We start from the raw sequence: 20,716 nt of genomic DNA, 5'->3' as shown, positions 1-20,716 counted from the left end.
ACTTCCTTTGGAATCAAAAGGCAGCATCTTCTGGCCTAAATCTTAGCATCTCTTGCACCTATTGGTGGTCCATTTAAAAAGCCCACTGACCAGCTGCTCCTGCTGCTCTTCCCCTGCAATCTGAATTGCTGGCAAGGGTGGCCTTCAAGCAACTCTATCACAACCTTTCTTGGGCGTAGCAGGAAGGGCAGCAGCTGCTCCTGGGTGCCCTCCCACATGATTTAAATCTTCCAACCTAGGGCGCCAGCAAGCCTGACACTGGCCCTGACAGTGGTTTTGCTCTTAGATACCTGTAAACTGCGCTGAATGCCGCACTTTGTCAGACGGGGTGGGGGGGGTATAATGGATTAAAATCAATATATATAGAGAGAGTGATCACCTTCAAGTTTTTGGGCTGCTGCCGAAGTTCCATAACGTGCTTCCTGTGCAGCTCCCGCTCCCGCCGCTTGTTGTACTCCAGCTGGTTCTCTAGCTCAGTCTGGTGCTGCAGCCGGATCAAGTCCATGCGTAGCTTCTGCAACGTGTGCAGCTGCCTGTATTCTAACTCCCGCGTCGACTCATCGTGCCGGATTAGCATGGCGTGCTCCATCTCCTTCTGCGTTCTCTTCTTATTTAACTCCTGCATACGGTAAGGAAAAAAAGTTTGCAAGGAGCAACCCCCAAGAAAAGCAGCAAACTGTAATCTCCCTTGCACAAGGCTGAGGTGGCAAGATTTTGCTCCACTGAGCTAGTCTGAGATCAAAATGACTCCTACTTGAGAACTGCTTTGTTGGATCAAACCAAGGCCCATCTAACCCTGTCCTGTTTTAACAGCAACCAGCCAGCAGGGCATGAAGGCAATGCCCTTCCTGTTATTTGTCTTGCAGCACCAGGCAGAGGGATATGGCCTCTATACAGGGAGGTTCCACTTTGTGATCATAAAATTATATATCACTGCATCTTATCGTAGCAAATGTCGTGCACTTTATTTTTTCAAGTGGGCAGCTCTGTTGGTTTGCAGTAGAAGAGCAAGATTTGAGTCCAGAGGCACCTTCAAGATTTTCTGGGTAAAAGCTTTTGAGAGTCAAAGCTTCCTTTTGTCCCTATCTGACCCTCACATCTGACAAAGGGAGTTCTGACTCTTGAAAGCTTATACCCCGGACATTTGAGTTTCAAGTTCAGTAACATCTTGGGACACCAACAGGATTTACAGATTTAACTCTCAAAAGCTCATACACTGGGCATCTTGTTGACCCCTTAAAATGCTGCTGGACTCAGATCAAGATCCTCTACTGCAGACCAGCACAGCTGCCTACCTGAAATGTCTTCCTGGGAAATCTTTTTGGTCTTTAAAGTGCTACTGGACTGCAATCATGCGCTTATGTGGCACTGTGTGAAAAACAGTTTTCACAGATTCATCCTGAATCTATTGCGGATCAACTTTGCTGTAGAGCCCGAAGTGGAAGTTTAAAGCAAATCTGCCCATCAGTTTCAGGATGCCCAGAAATCTTTTTTTTTCTTCCTGTTTTGTAGTTCTGCAAGCTACCCAGCAGGTGGCAAGCATGAGCACCGTAAGCCCAGAGACCTGAACTTCAGATACTTTCACAGAATGGATGACTTGGTTTCTATTCCAAAACTGGGTGTTTTGTTTTGTTAAATGTGGCTGATGCGATGTACAGCAAGTGACAGACCCCCGCCCCCCATCTCTCTGACTTTAATTAGAAAGGTGTGATACTTTCAAAGGGAGTCGCAATGTGCCATGGAGCCCCCCACGTCCAGCACTGCAGTCCCACAGAAAATAAACAGCATCAGGTGCTGCTCCTGGGGCCATCCGAGAACCAGTGCCACACCTGTGCCCTCTGGACATGCTACGGAGCATAGCTCTGAAACACACACATACAAGCATTCATCCATCCATTCTCATACCTTATCAATACCTCCCTCCTAGTGACATTCATTTTTCCAGATCTACCAGCTATCAGAAGGTTTTCTGCTCTTTCTCCCTTACGCCTAGAAACTGCCTCTTTGAACACCTAAATCCAACCCTGGATGCTAGTCTTTCCCTTGAAAAATTCCTTCTCAAAACTCACTTTTCCTGCAAATCTTTTAAGTCTTCAAATTCTAATTTCCCACTGAAACAAAGGTTGTTAACTGAAGTGACTACATATTCTTCCTTGTTTACCCTCAATACCATCTTTTTCTGTCTAAATTTTGACTGTAAGCGGGACAACATTTTTTTTTTAATCGGCAGTTAATCCGATTATTTGCCAAACGAATCAAAGGTGCACAAACATAAATCACAAAGGAGCCACAGGGATATCATGCAAGAGGTAATGCCAGAGGGTTGTGCTTTTATCCTTGTAAGCCCTTACCAGCCCTGCCCTTGATACACATTGAAAGGAGTATATGTACAGAGTTGCACCATAAAGAAAGGGTCTTAATGGATCAGCCCAAGTCCACCTGGTGCAGCGTTCTGATACCTGCTTGCTCTTGGAAAGCTCACAAGGGCATAACAGAGACAGCCTGCCTCACATGATTATTCTCAGAATGTTGCAAAATATTACTGCCTCTGAACACAGAGGTTCTGATCAGCTACTGGGGTTAAGACAGACATGTTCTTCAAGAACTGCCTAATCCTTTGGAAAAACTACCCAAGTGTTTGGCTGTCACCACGCCTTGTGGACACCTTAACAGTGGAAGTAAGCTTGGGTGAATTTTTTTCCCCCTGGTTGCACCTTTTTTGGCAGAATGCACAGAGAACTGGCTGTAAAACTTTTCCCTCTCAGGACAGGGGTTCCAAGCGGCACTCATGAGCACCAAGGCACCCACTAACACCTTTCTCGGTGCTTGGCGATAAAACTTTTCCCTCTCAGGACAGGGACACCATGGCACCCCACTAACACCTTTCTCAGTGCTTGGCAATTGTTTTTTAGAAAGTGGATGAGGCTCTTGCCCAACAGGGCCTCTGATTGGCTGTGCAGATTTATAAAAAGGATGTTCACAAGGGTCTTCACTGTAGGATTGAACTTAAGTTGTGTGTATGTATGAAAAAAAATTAAATATGTTTCTTTGAAAAGGCACCCTTTTAAACAGAGTTTCTCCCTGAAATGTCAGAGTTACAGTAAGATTTATGCATTACCTCACTTCCTGACATTTTGTGGTTGGCTCCGCCCCTTGTGGCAGGCACCTTGTGGTTCTGCCCACCATCCTGTGCTAGAATTCCAAAGGTGCCCACAGGGTTACAAAGACTGGGAAGCCCATCTTAGGACACTGTCACCTGTACACATTACCACCAAACTACAGCCCATTACCACTTGCAATTTACTTTTGGCAGACCACCCCCACCCCGAAAAAGCACCCAGGGTACCAAACAATCCCAAAGCATCTACTGGGAGTAGGTTGGGGGGGTTTTAGCCTCACATTGAGATAAAAATATTCCAAGATACAAAAATATGTAGAAATTATTAATTTTAGAGATTTCTCTTTACAATTCATTGAAGTTTGTTAACTGTCTAGTACTTCAGGATCAAAAGATATTTTTTGTTATTTCAAATTGATAGACAGACAGACAGACAGACAGACATATACACACACACTTTGTAAAGGAACCAAAGTGGTGTGAGTTGTTCTATATCTAAAGAGGGAGGGGTGGATTTAAACAAAATAAACATTCTGCCACAAGTATGTTTTTAAGGTCTGGATGTTTAAGTACTGTGAAGTGCAATTACTTCTGTTTTTGTGGGAATTCTTCAACTCCAATACACAGGAATCTGGCCTAGGATTATCCTATTAATCAATGTGCCCTGGCATACAATATGTGTAACTCACCCCCCAGAAGAATTAACAATGCAACATGTAAAGAAGGACCTTCTTCTGCCTGGCCAGTACATGCTCAATGAGCCCAAGTTCTAATTAGATGTGTGTATTCCGATCTACTCGAGCCAAAAATATATCTGAAAAATACCTTATTGGTGTTTTTTGGCTATATTTCAGCTTCCCAAATGTATCCAGGTTTTCCCAGAAAAACAGGAAAAAGTTTCAGAGAAAATCCCAGATATATTTGGGGATTTTGGGTAGATCTGAAAACAGCAGAGAGGTGGGAGCCCTCTTAGCTGTTCATTGGACAAGCTTATGCAGTCCCTTTAAACTTTAAAGGGACTGCAGAAGCCAGCCTAAGATCAGCTGGGTTGGTGGGGAGCTGAGAGTACAGCTCTGTGCTGCCACCTTCTCTTGCCACCAGGTTTGAACAAGTCGGCAGGAGAGGGCAGCCCAGCCAGGATTGCTGTGCCTGAGGGGAGTCAACAGCTCTCTGCAGGCACAGCTCTATGCTGTCTTCTCCTGATGCTCGGTTTTAAGGAGGCTGCAGGAGAAACCAAGCTAGCCCCAGGATCAGGTTATTATTTTTTAATCAGCAGGGTATATTGGGCCCGAAATATTGGTATCTGGATCTGAGATTTTTTGGGAATCCTGAAACTTTTTCAGGTCTAATAGACCCAAACTGAAAAATATTGGTTCAAAAATTGACATAAGCACTGGCACTTTTTTGGAAAGGCTGGGGAAGTTCCTGTTCTGATAGCACCCATCTGTTCTCTTTCCTTTGTTTTTTAATGGGAAAAAGAGGAGAGGTATCAATTAGTATCAAAACAAGACGACATCCACATCAACATCAACATCCACCTCAACTTGATGACAAACTGGAATGTGGGGTTTGCCCTTTGTGCCATGCAAATTCCTCCATAACATATGTTCTGAAGGGGATAGAGACACTCATGTATATGTCCCAACCTGGATCAGTTTTCATGGATCTCATCCATAATTACTGGATAAATCAGCTAACAAAATGTAATCAAATTACAATTACTCCGAACCCTTTTAGAGGAACAGATAACATTTTCCAACAAAGTTTCATCTGACAGGCCCAATCCACCACCTACCTATCCCTGTTGTCCTCTGCATTGTTTCTTGCCTAAATCCACCATGCAAGTGCCCCCTTCCCAAACCCTTACAATTATTTAAGTTAAATGCAGCTATGAATATACCTCTATACAACACATGCCTCAGAGTGGGGCTCTTCTTGCTCAAACAGATAACACTGCTGCCACTTCCTCAGAGTACTTCCACGCCCTTATGGCCCCCGATGCACCACTGTATTGTATCTTGTTTTATATCACCTTGCTGAACTAACTTACTGCACTTTACTGAACGTTGAAATTGTTTTTATTATGATTTTATTGTGATTTTAATTCAAATTGTTGTACTCCGCTCTGAGCCCCCCAAAAGCGGAAGGGGCGGAATAGAAATAAACTAATAATAATAATAATAATAATAATAATAATAATAATAATAATAATAATAAAGAGTAGTGTTTGTGTGTCTTTCAGGGAAATGCCCTGGCTGAGAAGCTCCCACTACAAAGAACTCAGGGCACAGATAATGATTTACTGGAGTGTGTGCATGCTTAATGCAACACAGCACTAAATGAAAAATTGGAAAGAGACTGTGTTACACAGTGTCAGCGAGTCTCCTGTAGAATCACATTCAACGCATTTGTGGAAAATGCACAGGTTTCTTCCTCAGGAGGGCTCAGGGGGAACTTGCTCCCCTGATTTTCAGAAGAAGCCAGACTGGCACAGAGCAGACTGGCCTTGTGTTGTTCACAAAGTTACCTCCTACCCACTAAGAGCAGAGCTATTTACAGTGCTGATTGCCCAGGCCTTAAATGAAATATGGTTTCATATTTTTTTCTGGCGAATTTAAAAGTATTTAAAAACAGTATAAAACCTGTGCTTTTTAATGCATTGTGATTGCATACACATGCCAAGCCAAGTCTTGAAAAACAAACAAAGGGGACAATTGGCACAAAGCACAGGGGAAGGCAAAGAGCAATAGGCCATCAGAATTTAAGCAACAGAAAGTGAATGCTTGGGATGGCCCAATGAGGAAGGAGCTGATGTACCACAGGGGCTCAAGCTGACTCCCAGACATCAACAGCAGAGAAAGTGACTGGCATCATCTCCTGGCCCCATGCTTCCACTGGCTGGGAGTTGCTGTGGGGTCTTGGCTTGGATGTGGCCAGCAGCGGCATGAGCTTTGGAGGTACTGGGTGTACCTTGCTTGGAGCACCAAAATACCTTGAACCAGCACTGGGTTGCTGCTTGGCAAGTGGTCACCCCTGCAAGTACCAAATTCCCCTGCTCCCGCCGCCATATACAAAGGTTAGGATAAAAGGGTAAAACATGCTACCTCCCGAATGTTCTGCTGCTCCAACTCGTGCCTCCTGATCATGCTTTTTCGCTTGAAGAAACGGCAGTTTTTGTCATAGTAGAGTCTCTGCTGGCTGAGAAGATGGGCCTCCTCTTCAGCCTGTGTGTGCTGCAGGTTCTCTTTGTGTTTGGATATCCTCTCTTGCTTCTCCTTCTTCGGTGTGCTGTGATCCTCATTCATCTCCTACACACAGAGGAATGACCAAGAAACAAATGCCATTTGTTAAATGCACCCTTCTTTCACGATGGGGAAGAAACTTGTGTGCATCTTCTCCCCCCCCCCCTCCATTTCTGCCATCTGCCTGGGCTTAAACAGCAACACAGGACATCCCCTCCAAAAGAGTTTAAGCCCATTATTCCTCAAGATATCCCTGAAGGGAACTAATCAACTGACAATACAGGGACTCCAAGAGGGAGAATGTGAAATGATTCTAAAGTTCACGGAACAGGCTGAAATGATCCTCCCATAATACTTGTGCTTTCCTTGAGGGCTAATTCTGGGGCATACAAGGAAGCTGCTTTCAGTTCATTCAGGCTGCAACTTCCAGAAATTGTCACAAACTGAATCCAGCCACTTGTGTGCTGTACACAGGTTTAACATACACAGCTGATCCAAGGTGCAACCCAAATTTCACCTAAATCAAATCTCAAAGTGAACTTGAAATTTCCATCTCAGACAAAACATTTGAGGGATGTTACTGAAGCTAAAAGAGTTTTGATTAGTAGCAAGATTTTGCAGGGAATGGGACAGTTTCTGTACATGGCTTGTGGCAGACTGGTGGGTCTGAACAATTGTTGGTAGCTGAATGCACAAAGAGACCCGATGAAGCAAGAGGCACCACTATTATCTTGGTTTTCCCCTGATACAGGATCCCGCCAGGTTGAAGACAGTGCACACTAGCCCCAATCAGGTCAGGCGCTGTGCCAAATAGGCATGTTCGCCACTGAGTCCCTTTAAACAGTATCATATAAGGACTACAAGATGTCGCCTTGTTTGTCCACTCCTTTTTGCCATTTGTTGACTTTGTCTATGCTTCCTCAACAGCTGAAGAAACATCTTACGTCAAATCGCTGAATGGTCCTGCAAGAGCTAACAGGCACAGTAAGATGGGGGCTGGGCCCTCGTTCAGGGCCACTTGACATTGGATTTTTAAGATAATGCTGAAGACCCTCATCCATGCACGCAGCACCCTTTATTGGCTTCCAACCAGTTACAGAGTTGCCCCCTCCTTTCTGCAGGAGCCAGGAAGTTACTTCACTCATTGCCTCTTGTGCATTTGCTGTCTAGTCCAGCCCCAGGCTCCTTTGGGTCATGTCTTTTAAGGTGCACTCTAGGAGCCAGAGCCACTTTTGCTGACCAGTTCCTTCCATAGTAGGATGCCATTCCTCCCCACCCCCCATGGCTACCACAAAGGCCAACCAGCCACACGTAACTGGCTAGTACTAGGCCATACTTGCCCAATGGGCATCTGTACCATGGAGTTTTCTCCCTCCAGATGATGGTGCCTCCTTGTCTCCATGGGAGGTGATTACCAGGGCAGATGGTTCATCTATATCACAGCCAAAGCCTCCATCCCAGTGCCCTCTTATGCTACTAGGGAGGGGGGAGAGGGACATCCTCATGTAAAACATCTGAGGAAGCCTGAGGGAAGTCAGATAAGTTTGGATTGAGACAAACAAAATTTCCAAGGGCAATTTTGTGCTTTCCATATTTTGCCATGAATGGGAAGACACCATGTAAGTGCATTTATGATGTATCCTCCGCCCTGAAAGAAGAGCTGAAGTATGCACTCCTCTTTGAAGAATACCACTCCTAAACTATTCAAGGGACCTCTGGCAGGATTGCACCTTCCTTCCACTACACAGAGAATTGCAAGGCAGAAAGAAAGAGCAGAGGCGGATATCTTTGCACGGTTTTCACTTAAGAAGATACTTGTGGAGAAGAAGCAGGGAATTCCTGTACATAAAAACACTGAACGGAAAAAAGAGACATGCTTTCAATCAATCCTCTTGGAAGTACCTGGCAATTTACCTTACTGTGTAGTAATACAGCCATGAAGGTATATGTTAAGATTTTTCAAAGTGTTACACTCAGCTTTTCAGAACTGTTGCCAACAAGCCGCAGCAAGGTGACATCTGTCTCATGTGCAAATGGGCTAACAGAGATAACACACCATGAGTAGCACTCCCATTTCACCTTGCTTCACCTCAGGTGCAATGCTTTAAGAAAGTCAGTTCACACATTCCGCCTCCAGATAATTGAGTTCAGACAAAGCAAGTGATGTACACACATGTGCAAACCAGAGTCACAGCACTTGCTCATGTGCCTGCTGTAATCTGAATAAGGGTATGTGAACACAGCACCCAGGTGCCATAGTAACTCTGGATCTGATAATCTGGGGTGTAAGAGTTATTTTGCATGTGTATACTTAAGACTGCATTAAACCACAGCAATTAAAATTTCCATCTATTTCCTATGACACTCCAGAAAAGTTTCCACCAGGTGTTTCCATCCTTGACTGCAGGGTATTAAATACATGTGGGGGCCAAATAGCTGAGGAATTCTGTGCTTTAAGTGCTTTTTAATGACATGTACCCAGAAGAGATTCCTACAGGTGAGTCACAAAGAAAAAGACCCAGCACAGATTTGGAAAGTTAATGCAATTCTCCTGAAAGCTCTGTAGGTGCAGGTATTTTGCAAAGCATATTTTTTAAAAATAAGCTTTGTGGGTTTTTTTTTAAAAAAAATGTTTGCAGCATTTTTACCACACAACATCATGAAGATATATTTTCAACATTATATCCTGAAGGAAACTTAGTAAGGGTGCTGATTGCAAATCAGAACATTAAGGGGAAAAGAAAAGGACAGAAGGCATTTGAGAGAAGCTTGACCTGAGTCACACCCACACCCAAACACATCAAACAGTGGTCCAAGGATAGACTGAAGTACTTAGCCCAGAGGTATTGGGGTCAATATTTTATCAGCATTTTCTTGACAATGGAAATATTAGGGCCACTACAATGCAAATGTGCATGTCAATAATTGTTCACTTCAGAAGAACTACAGACAATCCTGGCTCTCTGATGAGTACACCTGCATGATGTGCTTGTGTTCAAACATGCCTTTGACAAATCCATAGATAGATGGGTAAACAATTAAAAATCCTTAAATGCAACATCTAAAAACATCATTTCTGCAGTAGTCCCTAATTACCTATCTCAGAAGCTTGTTCCACACTACCTAGGGTTCTGTGGGGTTTCATCACTGCATCTGCAGCTTATGTCTTTCTATGCTGCTGGGGACATACCTCCCAGATATCTTCCCCACAGAGACTAACAATCTGCATTTTGCAGTTTCCAAGGACAGTGACTTGCATCACTGGAGGAAGGGTCCATAACTTAGTGAGAGCTTTCCGTGCCAAAGGTCCCAGGTTCTGTCCCTGGTCTCTGCAATTAAAGGAGCTCATTCAACAGGTGTTGGAACAAACCTTTGTTGTCCTGAGCTACTGGAGAATTACTGCTGACCACAGAAGACAACACTGAGCTAGACAAAACAAAGGTGCAACTCAATGTAATTCAGCATCCAATGTATTTGTGCTATTTTCAATGAGATTGGGAGAACCTTGTCACTAAGTCCATCACTTAATTCCTGGACATAGTTGCACATAGTTGCCTGGAGCCACAACAAGCTACCTCTGTCTCCGATTTGGTTGCCACTACGCAACTGTGCAGTAGGGCTCTGCCCATACTGGGCAACAGTGACCAGGAAGGTCCAGGCTAGGAGCAAACTATAGAAGTGGCAATGAGGCTGCTGACCCACTGGAGGAGGGGTGAAGGTAAGCTGTCAGCCCTCTGGGCCAGTACCAAGGGAATCACCAGAAGTTTAGAGGGCATCCCATCAGACAGATTGATTTGGCCAGGATTTGCAGGAGCTGTGAAGAGCTATTTAAACTCTCTTATCCAGAAGCCAAGGAGAAGGCTTTGGCTTGATCCCCATGGAGAAAAGAGGGAGTCACACAAATGAAAGAGGAAGAATAGGGTGAATGTAAGCTCTCCCCCTTCCCAGCCTGAGGCCTTCCTGCAAGTTTAAGAGAAATGAACATGTTCCACCACTGCACTGAGATTGGATTCGGGCCTCCTCTCCATAGTGGTAACACAACTGTCAACAAAGACCAAGTGCATGTCCATGGAGCTATTTACACAACTGCATGATAATTACATTTGCAACTTATATGCAAGAATCGTGCTATCTCCACTGGACAAGGGGCATTAGAACTTTCAGAATTCAGGTCTTCCAAAGCTATTTTTTTTTTAAAGAAAGCAAACATCGATAAATTCCTAAAAAAGAAGTGTTTGGAACATTTCTTGCAATAAGGGATATCTAAGAAGGGATACCCGGGAAGGTGGACTTCAAAACAGAAAATAAGTATCATCATAGTAAGGGGCCCTGTTTGGGAGTGCCAAACTCGATGGCAGATGTGCTGTGATGAAGTGTCTTCTACAAGTGTAAAAGAATGCCAGAAGGACATTCACAGGACAGCATTACAGAGACTTCCTTTACCTGGGTTCTCCAGCCAGACTGAATTATATTTAAAGGACATGGGTCATTAAGGACCATTTCCATGTTCACAAATCAAGCCCACATACAGAAAATTTTAAGCAGGGCCACTGTCAGGACCTCAACCAACCAACCATGAAGGCTGGCATTCTAGGTAGAAACTATATGGACAAACAAACCATCACTACATGGTAAGTTACCCTGGTCTAAGGGAACCAGACCCTAACTTTTCAGGTAGTGGCAAACACATTTCACTGCACAGCAGCATGTGCATATGAGTAAATGGATGTGCAAATCTTAAGAAGATGGCATGAAACTTCCATGGTTAGCATTCAGTCTGCATTTCACCACAATTGTCTACATGGGCTTTTGATTGTCTTTCAGTCCTGCCTTTTTCTGTTCTTTCCATCTTCAAGCAACCTAAGAAGGATGTCTGCACTAGATGATCTGCAAGCATCCAGAGGCAACCAGCTTTGTATCTCTGCTTCTTTCCTGAAAACCATTTTGTCTGTTTGCTTTTTAAAGTCCTAGCCCTCGTGTTTGTGAAGATGTGCCTGAAAGTGTGTGGGCAGTGCCCAATGAAATCTTAAAATCCAGAGCCATAAAATGTCCTGTTACTGGGGGGCAAGACTCAATGCTCATGTAGCTCCTGGGACCCACTCAAGGAGAAACTAAGTAAATCTGGGGACAGAAACTGAGCACGCTGCATCATTCAGAGAGGTTGCAGAATTCAGATTTAACTGGAACACACATCATAGGCCTGCCCACTGAGTGAACATCCATGCACCAAATTTGAAGATATACAAGTAGCCACAGCTGCCTAGTATATACAGAATTCCCTTCAATTTTTGGCTCACCACAGGTGTACCCTGAATTTCTGATGCAGTGAAAGACCTTCATAAAGGAGGAGGCATTGATGACTATACTGATCAAATTTATTACATTTCTAAGACTGAGCTGAAATGCTTCCTACTCCATGTTTTGAACGCTGCTTGCCAGCTGTGAAGAGGGACCCTTTTCTCTTTCAACAGTCTTTTTAAGGGTGCTGTGAACATCAAAGTTTTTGCTTAATTTAGCACCAACAGCAACTGCATTCCTCACTGCTATTTGGCATCATCTACTTCTTTTCCTGCTTGCAAACAAAGCCGGTGAGAGCAAACCATGTCCTCAGTCTGATTTGACTTCATGACAACACTGCATAGCCAATCAGATATGGTTAGATGATAATGTCCAAAGACAAATCAAAGTATGGGCAGCGCTTCCAGCCCTATGTCATACATGTATGTCATGTATAAAAAAAAAACAAAGACTATTATGGTTCCAAGTTTCAATGACATATGCAGTCATTGCCAAGATAACAACTGACATCAAAAAAGTAAAAGCAAGAGAGATAGAGCCAGGGGAGAGATATTTGTAAAATGTCCTCCCACCCCATGAATGGAAAGAGTTCTGCGTAGAACATCTGACTGTATCTATTCCTACTTTTGTTGTGAGCATTTTCCCCAAGTCCTTAAAAAAGAGAAGGTTATAAGCCCAAAATGAACAACTGAAAAAAGCAACTTTTTCCCCAGGGAAGCAAACAATATCTGAGACATTCTGATCTAATGTATTATAAGGAAGCTACTGACTGGTTTTAGATTCACAGAAACTCAGTCTGAGGACACATTTTAGCCTGAAACCCAGGGGGGGAGATGGGAAGAGCCTTCTTGCCTCTTTAATCTTTTCCTTGCAAATCTTGTATTGCTTCTTCTGACTTTCTAAGAAATTGGTCAGATCTCTCTTCTGCTGAGTCAAAATCTGCTGCTGGAACTTCTTCTCATCTGCCGCCGCCGCCTTTGCCTGAAATATAACGAATAAATTATGAGGAAACTTACCAACATTTTCAGTTGTGCCTTTTCTGCTGTTACCCCTGTGCTTTTGTTTCATCATTCACAGTCTAGGCTAGCAGAGCTCAATGATCTCCATATAACGCTCATACCCAAGATCAGCTTGTCCCTTGTGTGATGAGTTGATGAAAGCGGTTGCCTGATCCTGCATCTCCTTGCTTCATGAATCCCACTTTTGCCATCCCTGATCCTGAGCACAGAATTGCTATCAACTTCCTACTGGCAGAATGGACCATCCATTCAACACTCACAACACCAGAAGCAGAGCTACCTGAGATTCTTTAGCTGGACTATACTGCTTCAGAATTTAAGCACAGGGGCAATCAGAGTTCATCTAGCCCCTTGACGCATAGCATAGCCTTCTTCCTGATATGGTAACTTACTACATGAAATAAGCTCTTTGCCTTGGGAAGCACTGGAAAATATAGTCCCTGCCCCTACTTGCAGTCTAAAGTGGTATAGTCCTGAATTCTGCTGCCTCATTTTGTTTGGCTCCAAAATGGATGTTATCTGCATTCATTCCTATGTCCAAGACACAATGGCCCATACTCAAACATAAAATTTAAAAGGCATAATCTGCCCACAGCCCTTGCCCCTCCCCAATATGCCAGCAGTTGGTGGCTTTTACAAATAACACATTGGGAGTCTGAAGAGGGAGAGGAAATTCGCAGAAATCGCTGCCCTCTCTCAAGACACCTCAAGTGACCTTAAAGTCTTTTGAAAGTGTCTGATGCATGTCAATGGTTTTAGGCCTGGACTTACCTCCTTCTCAATGATGGCCACTTGCTTCTTGGCCAGCTTCTCCAGCTCAATGGACGAGTTGTTGGCATGAGTCTCCACCTCTTTCTGCAGCTTGAGGCGGTGCTCGTCCATTTCAGCCTTCAGCTTGTTCTCCAGGGCGATCAGCTGCTTCTGGTGCTGGCGCCGCATCCGCTTATATCCTGACATCTGTTCCCGCAACTCGTTCTCCTGCTCATGCTCATGGATCTGCCTTGTAACCTAAGGTCATTGAAGGAGACACAAAACTATCAGATGGAAGCACCTGCCTGATAGGGAAGGTGGTCCAGATATACTCTAAGGCTTGCCCCCATATGCTTTCCAAGCCCCAATTTAGCTTATTTTGGACTATGCAATCAGTCCAAAGACAGAAAACATTGGGGGTGGGGGTGGGAAATGGCCTTTTTTTTGGTCAGTATGCTAGCTGCTAATGCCAAGACTGCTGCTGTACAGGGAAAAGATTGGCCCTTGAACCCTCTAGTTTCTGGTAGGTGACAATTTTTGTCAAAGTTATTTTGAATAAATGGGCCAACACCACCTGCCCCAAACTCCCAATTCCATTGTCACAGATGGCTGCTTGTCCACATTTTTCACACTGAGTTAACAACTAGGTGGCAGGGTGGGGACAGGCACAACTATTTAAGAGGCAGATTTACAGCAGGGCTTGTTGACCCCTTCCTCTTGTAACAATGCAGCCTCGCAACATTTTAGGTGAGATGGAACCACAACACACTACTGTGCGGATGCCTGGGGTCAATGGTGGCCATATAGACACTATCTTGAGGAGGCAGTAAATAAATACTCAGATAGACACTGTGCTTCAAGGCCAGCAACACTTTGCTCATGTATTCCTGTCAACTTTTGGAAATCCTAGAAAGTGATTAAAGCTCTTTTCCCTGACCTTGGACATGTCTTACAATTTTCATCACTGAGAAACAATAAAAACAGCACCAAGAAAATTGGTTACATATATTGTTCAAACTAGGTTTCTAAAATATATGCTAAACATAACATTCAGGTGTATTGTTCACACTGCAGTTCTTTCTCAGCAAAACCACTGGATTTGAGTCTGCATTATTCTGTATTCACATGTTCTGAGGCAATTCCTTGCTTGCTATCAAAATGAGGTAAGGTTTGCTTGCAATACTTTAGGCCTCAGCTTATCAAAAGACTGGGTTCCTAAAGTTTATTTGCAAAACAGCTGAAGCCTTGAAAAGAACTCTTGCTTGACTTAGCACAATGTGTTTTGCATGTTGTCTTTTAATTAATTTGTAACGGAACTGAGCTTTCCTGTGAAGTGCTTTGCTTTTAATCAAGCAAGTGCAGCTCCTAGATGGCTGACCTTAAATACCAATAGCATCATAGAAGGATATCGCAGCACAGGTGAAACTGATCAGAAATTCTGATCGGAAGGGCAGGAAGTCCTTCAAGGACTAGGGCACCTGCAACTTTCCCAATCTCCTAACCAAGACTAGGAAAACAGGGATGTGCCACAAATTTCTGGTCCTTCCCCCTGCAATCCCTCCCCATCATTAGTTTGTTTTAATCATGATGCAGCCACCAAAGGATGAACAGGAGTGCCTGGGTTTCCCAGGATGTCCTAGGACTGTTTTGAGGATGAGAATGTACAACAATCCAACACAGCACACACAGTTCATTATTAGCTAGAAATCGGTGTGTGACAGCCATTCATCTATAAAATGGTTTCTAAGCAGTATACTCTGCCAACAGGTCTAGGGCACTGCCACTGGTGATCACATATGCATGTGTCTTTAGCCTTCTATCTTCCCTGATACACAGCTCTGATAGGTTCTACTCAACATTTGATCTTGGCTTCTGGCTGATTTAAGAGCTTAGCTGCACTATACAAGGTACAGAGACTATGTTAGGAGCATTAGCCTGAGATCGTCACCTCAGTTCAGCTGCACAACCCAGATGTACTGCCAGAGATTCACTTACATCCCTTGCTGGTCATTTTTGCATGAGTATGTGCTTCCCCCTTAAAGCCTCCTGCCATCTAACATGGCTCCAAGGAATGTAAGAGGACATGGGCAATGCTTGCCTTTGAACCTCCATCATTACTGTAGCTAAAGTAACTTCTCTCTGGTCCAGGGTTCAAAAACTAGATGATGAAGCTATGCAGAGGCAAAGTACAAGCAGAAAACTGGAGGCAGCAAGCAGCAGACAGCTGAAGCCAGTAGTCTGTCTAGGCTTGAACAGGGGGAACAGGAACAGGACTGTGGATGGCTCTCAGGCAGACAACTTTTATCAACCTCCAGAACAGGATAAAATTACAAGCTGAGAAAGCTGCCTATGACCCACTCTCTTTGTCTGGAGCTGTGATCTGGAATCTAACACTCTTTTGACATTTCTGTCTTCAGTTGGAGGGTGATGGCCTATTCGCATCTCAGGTACAGGAAGAGCTGGAAAGTGGTTCCTCTGGTGGTTCTGGCTAGTCCTTGTTGTTGGTATCCAGTTCACTATTTCAACTGAGAGACTGTGTGTGTGAGGGAGGTGTGTGTCTCATTTCCCAGAGAATGTGCATATGCTTGGATTCTATGTCTTTTAAATCAGAGTCTAGAGTCACTAATCATGCCTAGGATGTAGTCCCTTCTAAAGAGATCAGGGTTCCTTAGGTAGGGCCAGGACAACTGCAATGCAAAGCAACTGTAAATTTTCATGAATACACTAGTAAAAAGGATGTGGCAGGGCATGAGCTTTCATGAGTCACTGATTGATTGATTATTATAGTCAACAACCAGCAGAAATAAACACAATAAACATTAAGATCAGAAGTAGAATTGTTCACTTACGCAGATTACCTGAAAAAGTGATCAGTGACTCATGAAAGCTCATACCCCGGCACAAATTTTGTTAGTTTTTAGGTGCTACTAGACTCTTTCTCTTTTTTGCTGCTACAGACAGACTAACACAGCCACCCATCTTGGTAAAATGATGGTACAAGAAAATATCTTGGACTTAGGCTGGTGTTTGAATCAAGTGGTCTCATGTGTTTTTTTTAAGTTAGCATCCACAGTCTATTATCTCAGTGTTGTTTTCCTGACATTGCCACTCTCAAACCACCAATAATATCTTAGTTTATTTGCAGGCTACAGTTTCTGTCTGTGGAACTGTGGACCACCCCCCTGCCCAGAATCAACAACCTTGTTATTTTTTTATGCAGAAATTTGTTCAGGAGTGAAAAGAGAAGTAGTGGATTCAAACCCTCTCCCCAAATTTGGCAATAGGCTTCTGACTCTTTCAATTCACCCTTTGAATATGCACACAAACCAGAGGGGGAACTGAACTAAGGCTCACTCCAGTCCAGATTCTTGCACATGCCCAGTCAGAATTGCTATTTTAAAAACAGAATTCTATTCCACTTTTATCTCAAATGAAAAATATGCAATGGTATCTCCAAAAAATCCACAATCACTTAAATCAGGCGCAATGTCTTACAAACATCCCATGAGGTATATATTCCCAACACAACCTAGCGGCAATTCAGACAACACTATTTCCCCCATTCCTGCACTTTTAGAAATCCATGTTGAGACTTATTTTTATGGCACGACAGCCAGCCCACTGAAAAAGACATTTCTTGCATGGCAGTTTCATATCATACCTCCATAATATTTGGACGGATGCTATCAAAAAGCAGTGATAGAACAGTGCCTTTGTATTTGTTTTTCGCATTCTGTAGATTTGTTCTTTGTATTCAGAACCAAGGAAGAAATGTATTCTTAAATTGACAAGATGTATGTCTATTATCAGTGATCAAACTAAAACTGTATTTTTTGTTGTCTAATCATTCGTGATACAAAAGTCTCCAGATTTTTCAGTAGCCAAAAATTTGCTGAGGTCCATCTAGTGAACTATGAAGGTGTAATGTAATGCACCTAATTTTCAGTATCTTATCCTCATCAATTTGTGTGAATATGTTGATATCAATTTTCTATATTTCTTTAATATATAGAATTTTTACTCATTTTTTGCTGTTATTTATTTAGTTTTAGTTTTTCCACTGCTGTTTTTATGACCATCACAGCTGAAACATCCGCAGAACAATTAAATCAGGCACATATACAGTAACATATAGCAGTACAATCAGCTACCATATTTCAAGAGTTCAATCATGCCTTAACTTAAGAAGGCCCTTTGAAAGTTTTTGAAATCTAGGAAAGGTAGGGGCCCTGTGAACCTCCTCCAGTATGGCGGTCCACTTTCCCCTACCATGGGGAAAGTACTATATCCGGCAAACAAACAACTCCAATTCCCCAAGGAGCAACTCTGCTCCGAAACCCTCAATTGATGAGATAGTCCTTCAGGCATGTCGGTCCCAGGTTGTGAAGGTCTTTAAAAAGTAAGCAACAGCTTGAGTTAAGTCTGGAAACAAACAGGTAATAGATGTAGTTCTAAATTGCTGCTATATGCACTCTGCAATTCCTCTCTCTCAGGGATGTTAGAAGGTTGCCAGCTGGGGAATATTTTAAAACACCCATTTTAATTTGGCTAGTGGCACACTCTATAGCTTATTTAACCTAATGGCTGACCCAGTCCGAGGGAAGAAGATAGTCAATAACTTTATACATGACAGAGAATGGATAGAAACAAGAGCAAAAGTCAAAGAAGTTGAAGCCATGTTGCAATTCAGCCTATACCGAAAGTAGCCAAAACTTGAACTCATGGACACAGAAACAGCTTTACTGAAAATACATATTTATATATTCAGGGCTTTTTTTGAGCAGGAACACACGGGAACACAGTTTGTGCTGGCTTAGTGTCAGGGGATGTGGCCTAATATGCAAATAAGTTCCTGCTGGGCTTTTTCCTACAAAAAAGCGCCCTGTATATATTTATTTGACTGAGGACACAATCACCTCCTTCTCAGCTAAACATTTGACAGCCTTACTGTATTAGTTTATATTTGGTCCTTTTTAAGAATACCAAAGGAAATTAGAAATTTATTATTTTAAATGGGAATGGCTCCCATTTAACAAGCCAGAAGGTGGAAATAGACTTAAACTAATTTAAACAACATAGAATGTATCAGTTATAATTTACTTAGCACAAGGAGAAAAGATCAGAAGGATTTGGGGGCAGAAACTGCACCAAAGCCTCAGGAAAATTCTGAAAGTTTCATTGAGCTCTCTCTAACCAATAGCTGCAGAAAGGGGTAGGGGGGGCAGCAACTAGCTGGAATTAAGGTACATATGCTAAGGTGGCTTGGTGAAACAATGGTGATGTCAGGGGGTGTGGCCTAATATGAAAATGAGTTCCTGCTGGGCTTTTTCCTACCAGAAAAAAAGCCCTGTATATATTTATTTGACTGAGGACTGTCAACCAATATTTCACCTCCTTCTCAGCTAAACTTTTGACAGCCTTACTGAATTAGTTTATATTTGGTCCTTTTTAAGAATAACAAAGGAAATGAGAATTTTTTTCTTTTTTAAAAAATGGGAATGGCTTCCTTTAACATTTTCATCTCTCATTCTCTATTAAAATAGGCAAAACATTCTAATTTCTCAGCTTCACCAACTAAGATTTGCTTCCACCAATTGTCCACAACTCAACACCCTAATTTTAATTTACAGACTGCTTTATAATATTCACTGAATTTGCCATCAGAGGAGCCCAGCAACTATTTCACAGGAGTCTGCAGTCCTGCTTTAGCAGGAAGGTAACTTGAGGCAATAAAGATGGCAATATTCCCAGGTCCTCACAAGCAGTCCATTACAAAGGTGGAGCTAAGTTTTCCCTATTAAAACCCAGTTTGAAGCCATTAAAGCACAAAATGAGTGTTTGGTAGAAAAAGAAATCAAGTGATGAGAGCTGGTTGGGCACTGAAACAGAATGAAGTCCAAGGTGGATTGTTCAAACCCACAGTTGTCATGCTTACAGCAGTAGTCTTCATGCTGTACTCAGAACTGTTAATTTCTGTATTAAAAAAACCTAAACAATATTATCTGCATTTAGAATAGAAGAGTAGATCCAGGTGGGCAGTTGTATTGGTCTGAAGCATAGAACTCAGTGGGAGTCCAGTGGCATCTTTAAGACCAACGAACTTTTATTTAAAGGGTGAGCTTCCATGTGCATGCACAGAGGAAATGTGCATGCACATGAAAGCTCACACTTTGAATAAACGTTTGTTGGTCTAAAAGGTGCCACTGGACTCCCACTTTGTTCTTTTACAACAGAAAAGCGTTTCATCAATTACTAACCACAACTGCAATCAACCAACAATGGGTCCTCCAAATTGGCCCCAACTTTGCACAGTGCTAACAAGTCTTCCCTGATTCCTGAAGGGCACAGCACTGTGAAGTTCTCTTGCATAAGCCTCAGGGTTACAAGTGAAAACTGCATATGCACACAATGGTATTCTCACAGCCATAGGTTGCAACGTGCCTCTGGAAACATGAGTACTGGAAAGTCCTGCAATATGTCATTTAAAAACATTTGTGCTTGGCAAATCAAGAACCCTCCACTTTCTTTTCCACGGCTTACGCCTCCAGAGTTCCTCCTCAGCACATTTTCTACAAGGACATTTCCCAATCCTCAAGCAAAAGCCTTACTTTCAGCTTAGGTGGCCTTACTATCAAGGTAACATGCTTACATTTTTCTCCAAGAAGTGGTTCCAAGCAGGACTCTCTTCTCAATGTGCTCTTCTGCTTAGGGAAAGCTGTTTAGCTTCCCAGTCTCAATCTCTTGTCTTGAATAGGACCTTTAGGAAATACTTTGCTAAGACAAAGAGTAGTGCAGTGTGTCCCACACACCACTCTGAAAGTTAGGCTCCTGAACATAGTTCCCAAGTGCTTACCAAACAAGGGAACACTGTTCCATGGCATTAAAAAGTGGCTAAGAAGATTGCAAAAACCCAGTTTAGCAGAAACAGCTTCACAAGTCGTACATTGATTTCTCAGCTCAAAATTGCTCACGTGTGGCTTGTGAGTAAGGGGGGGGACACAAGGGAATAAGAGCCCAAGTTATGTCAGGAATTTTAATTACCAGTGAAACACACTCACTTCTTTTTAGACCACAGCAAACATAAAATAATCAAATTACTTTTCACTATCAAGATGACCAGAAGGGATCTGCTAGGTCATATGCCCCAACAACATTACTCAGTATCAGATCTTTAATTCCTCTCTCATAGGCACTTCAGCCTGTCCTCGGAAACTTCCACTGTGATTGGACTACAGAATGAGAGCCAACAGTCCTCAGGAACACATGAAAATCCCCTTATGCTGAGTCAG

At 42.9% G+C, this 20,716-nt stretch overlaps 1 protein-coding gene across 6 annotated transcripts in view; it reads right to left on the bottom strand.

Moving 5' to 3' along the window:
* The window catches only part of TAOK3 (TAO kinase 3), a 155,358-nt gene that overhangs the window by 8,446 nt on the left and 126,196 nt on the right, over positions 1-20,716 (bottom strand). For all 6 annotated transcript variants that reach the window (XM_060250267.1, XM_060250272.1, XM_060250269.1 and 3 more), the window contains 4 exons: positions 13,449-13,685; positions 12,511-12,639; positions 6,223-6,426; positions 380-619 (listed from right to left, as the gene is read on the bottom strand). In XM_060250267.1, coding sequence (XP_060106250.1) covers positions 380-619; positions 6,223-6,426; positions 12,511-12,639; positions 13,449-13,685 — 810 coding nt within the window. The remainder of the gene's footprint in view (positions 1-379; positions 620-6,222; positions 6,427-12,510; positions 12,640-13,448; positions 13,686-20,716) is intronic.

Source organism: Heteronotia binoei, chromosome 11, assembly GCF_032191835.1.
Source record: "Heteronotia binoei isolate CCM8104 ecotype False Entrance Well chromosome 11, APGP_CSIRO_Hbin_v1, whole genome shotgun sequence".
Lineage (NCBI taxonomy): Eukaryota > Metazoa > Chordata > Lepidosauria > Squamata > Gekkonidae > Heteronotia > Heteronotia binoei.
Note: the sequence above shows the minus strand (reverse complement) of the source record. Positions and strands in the feature narration are given on the sequence as shown.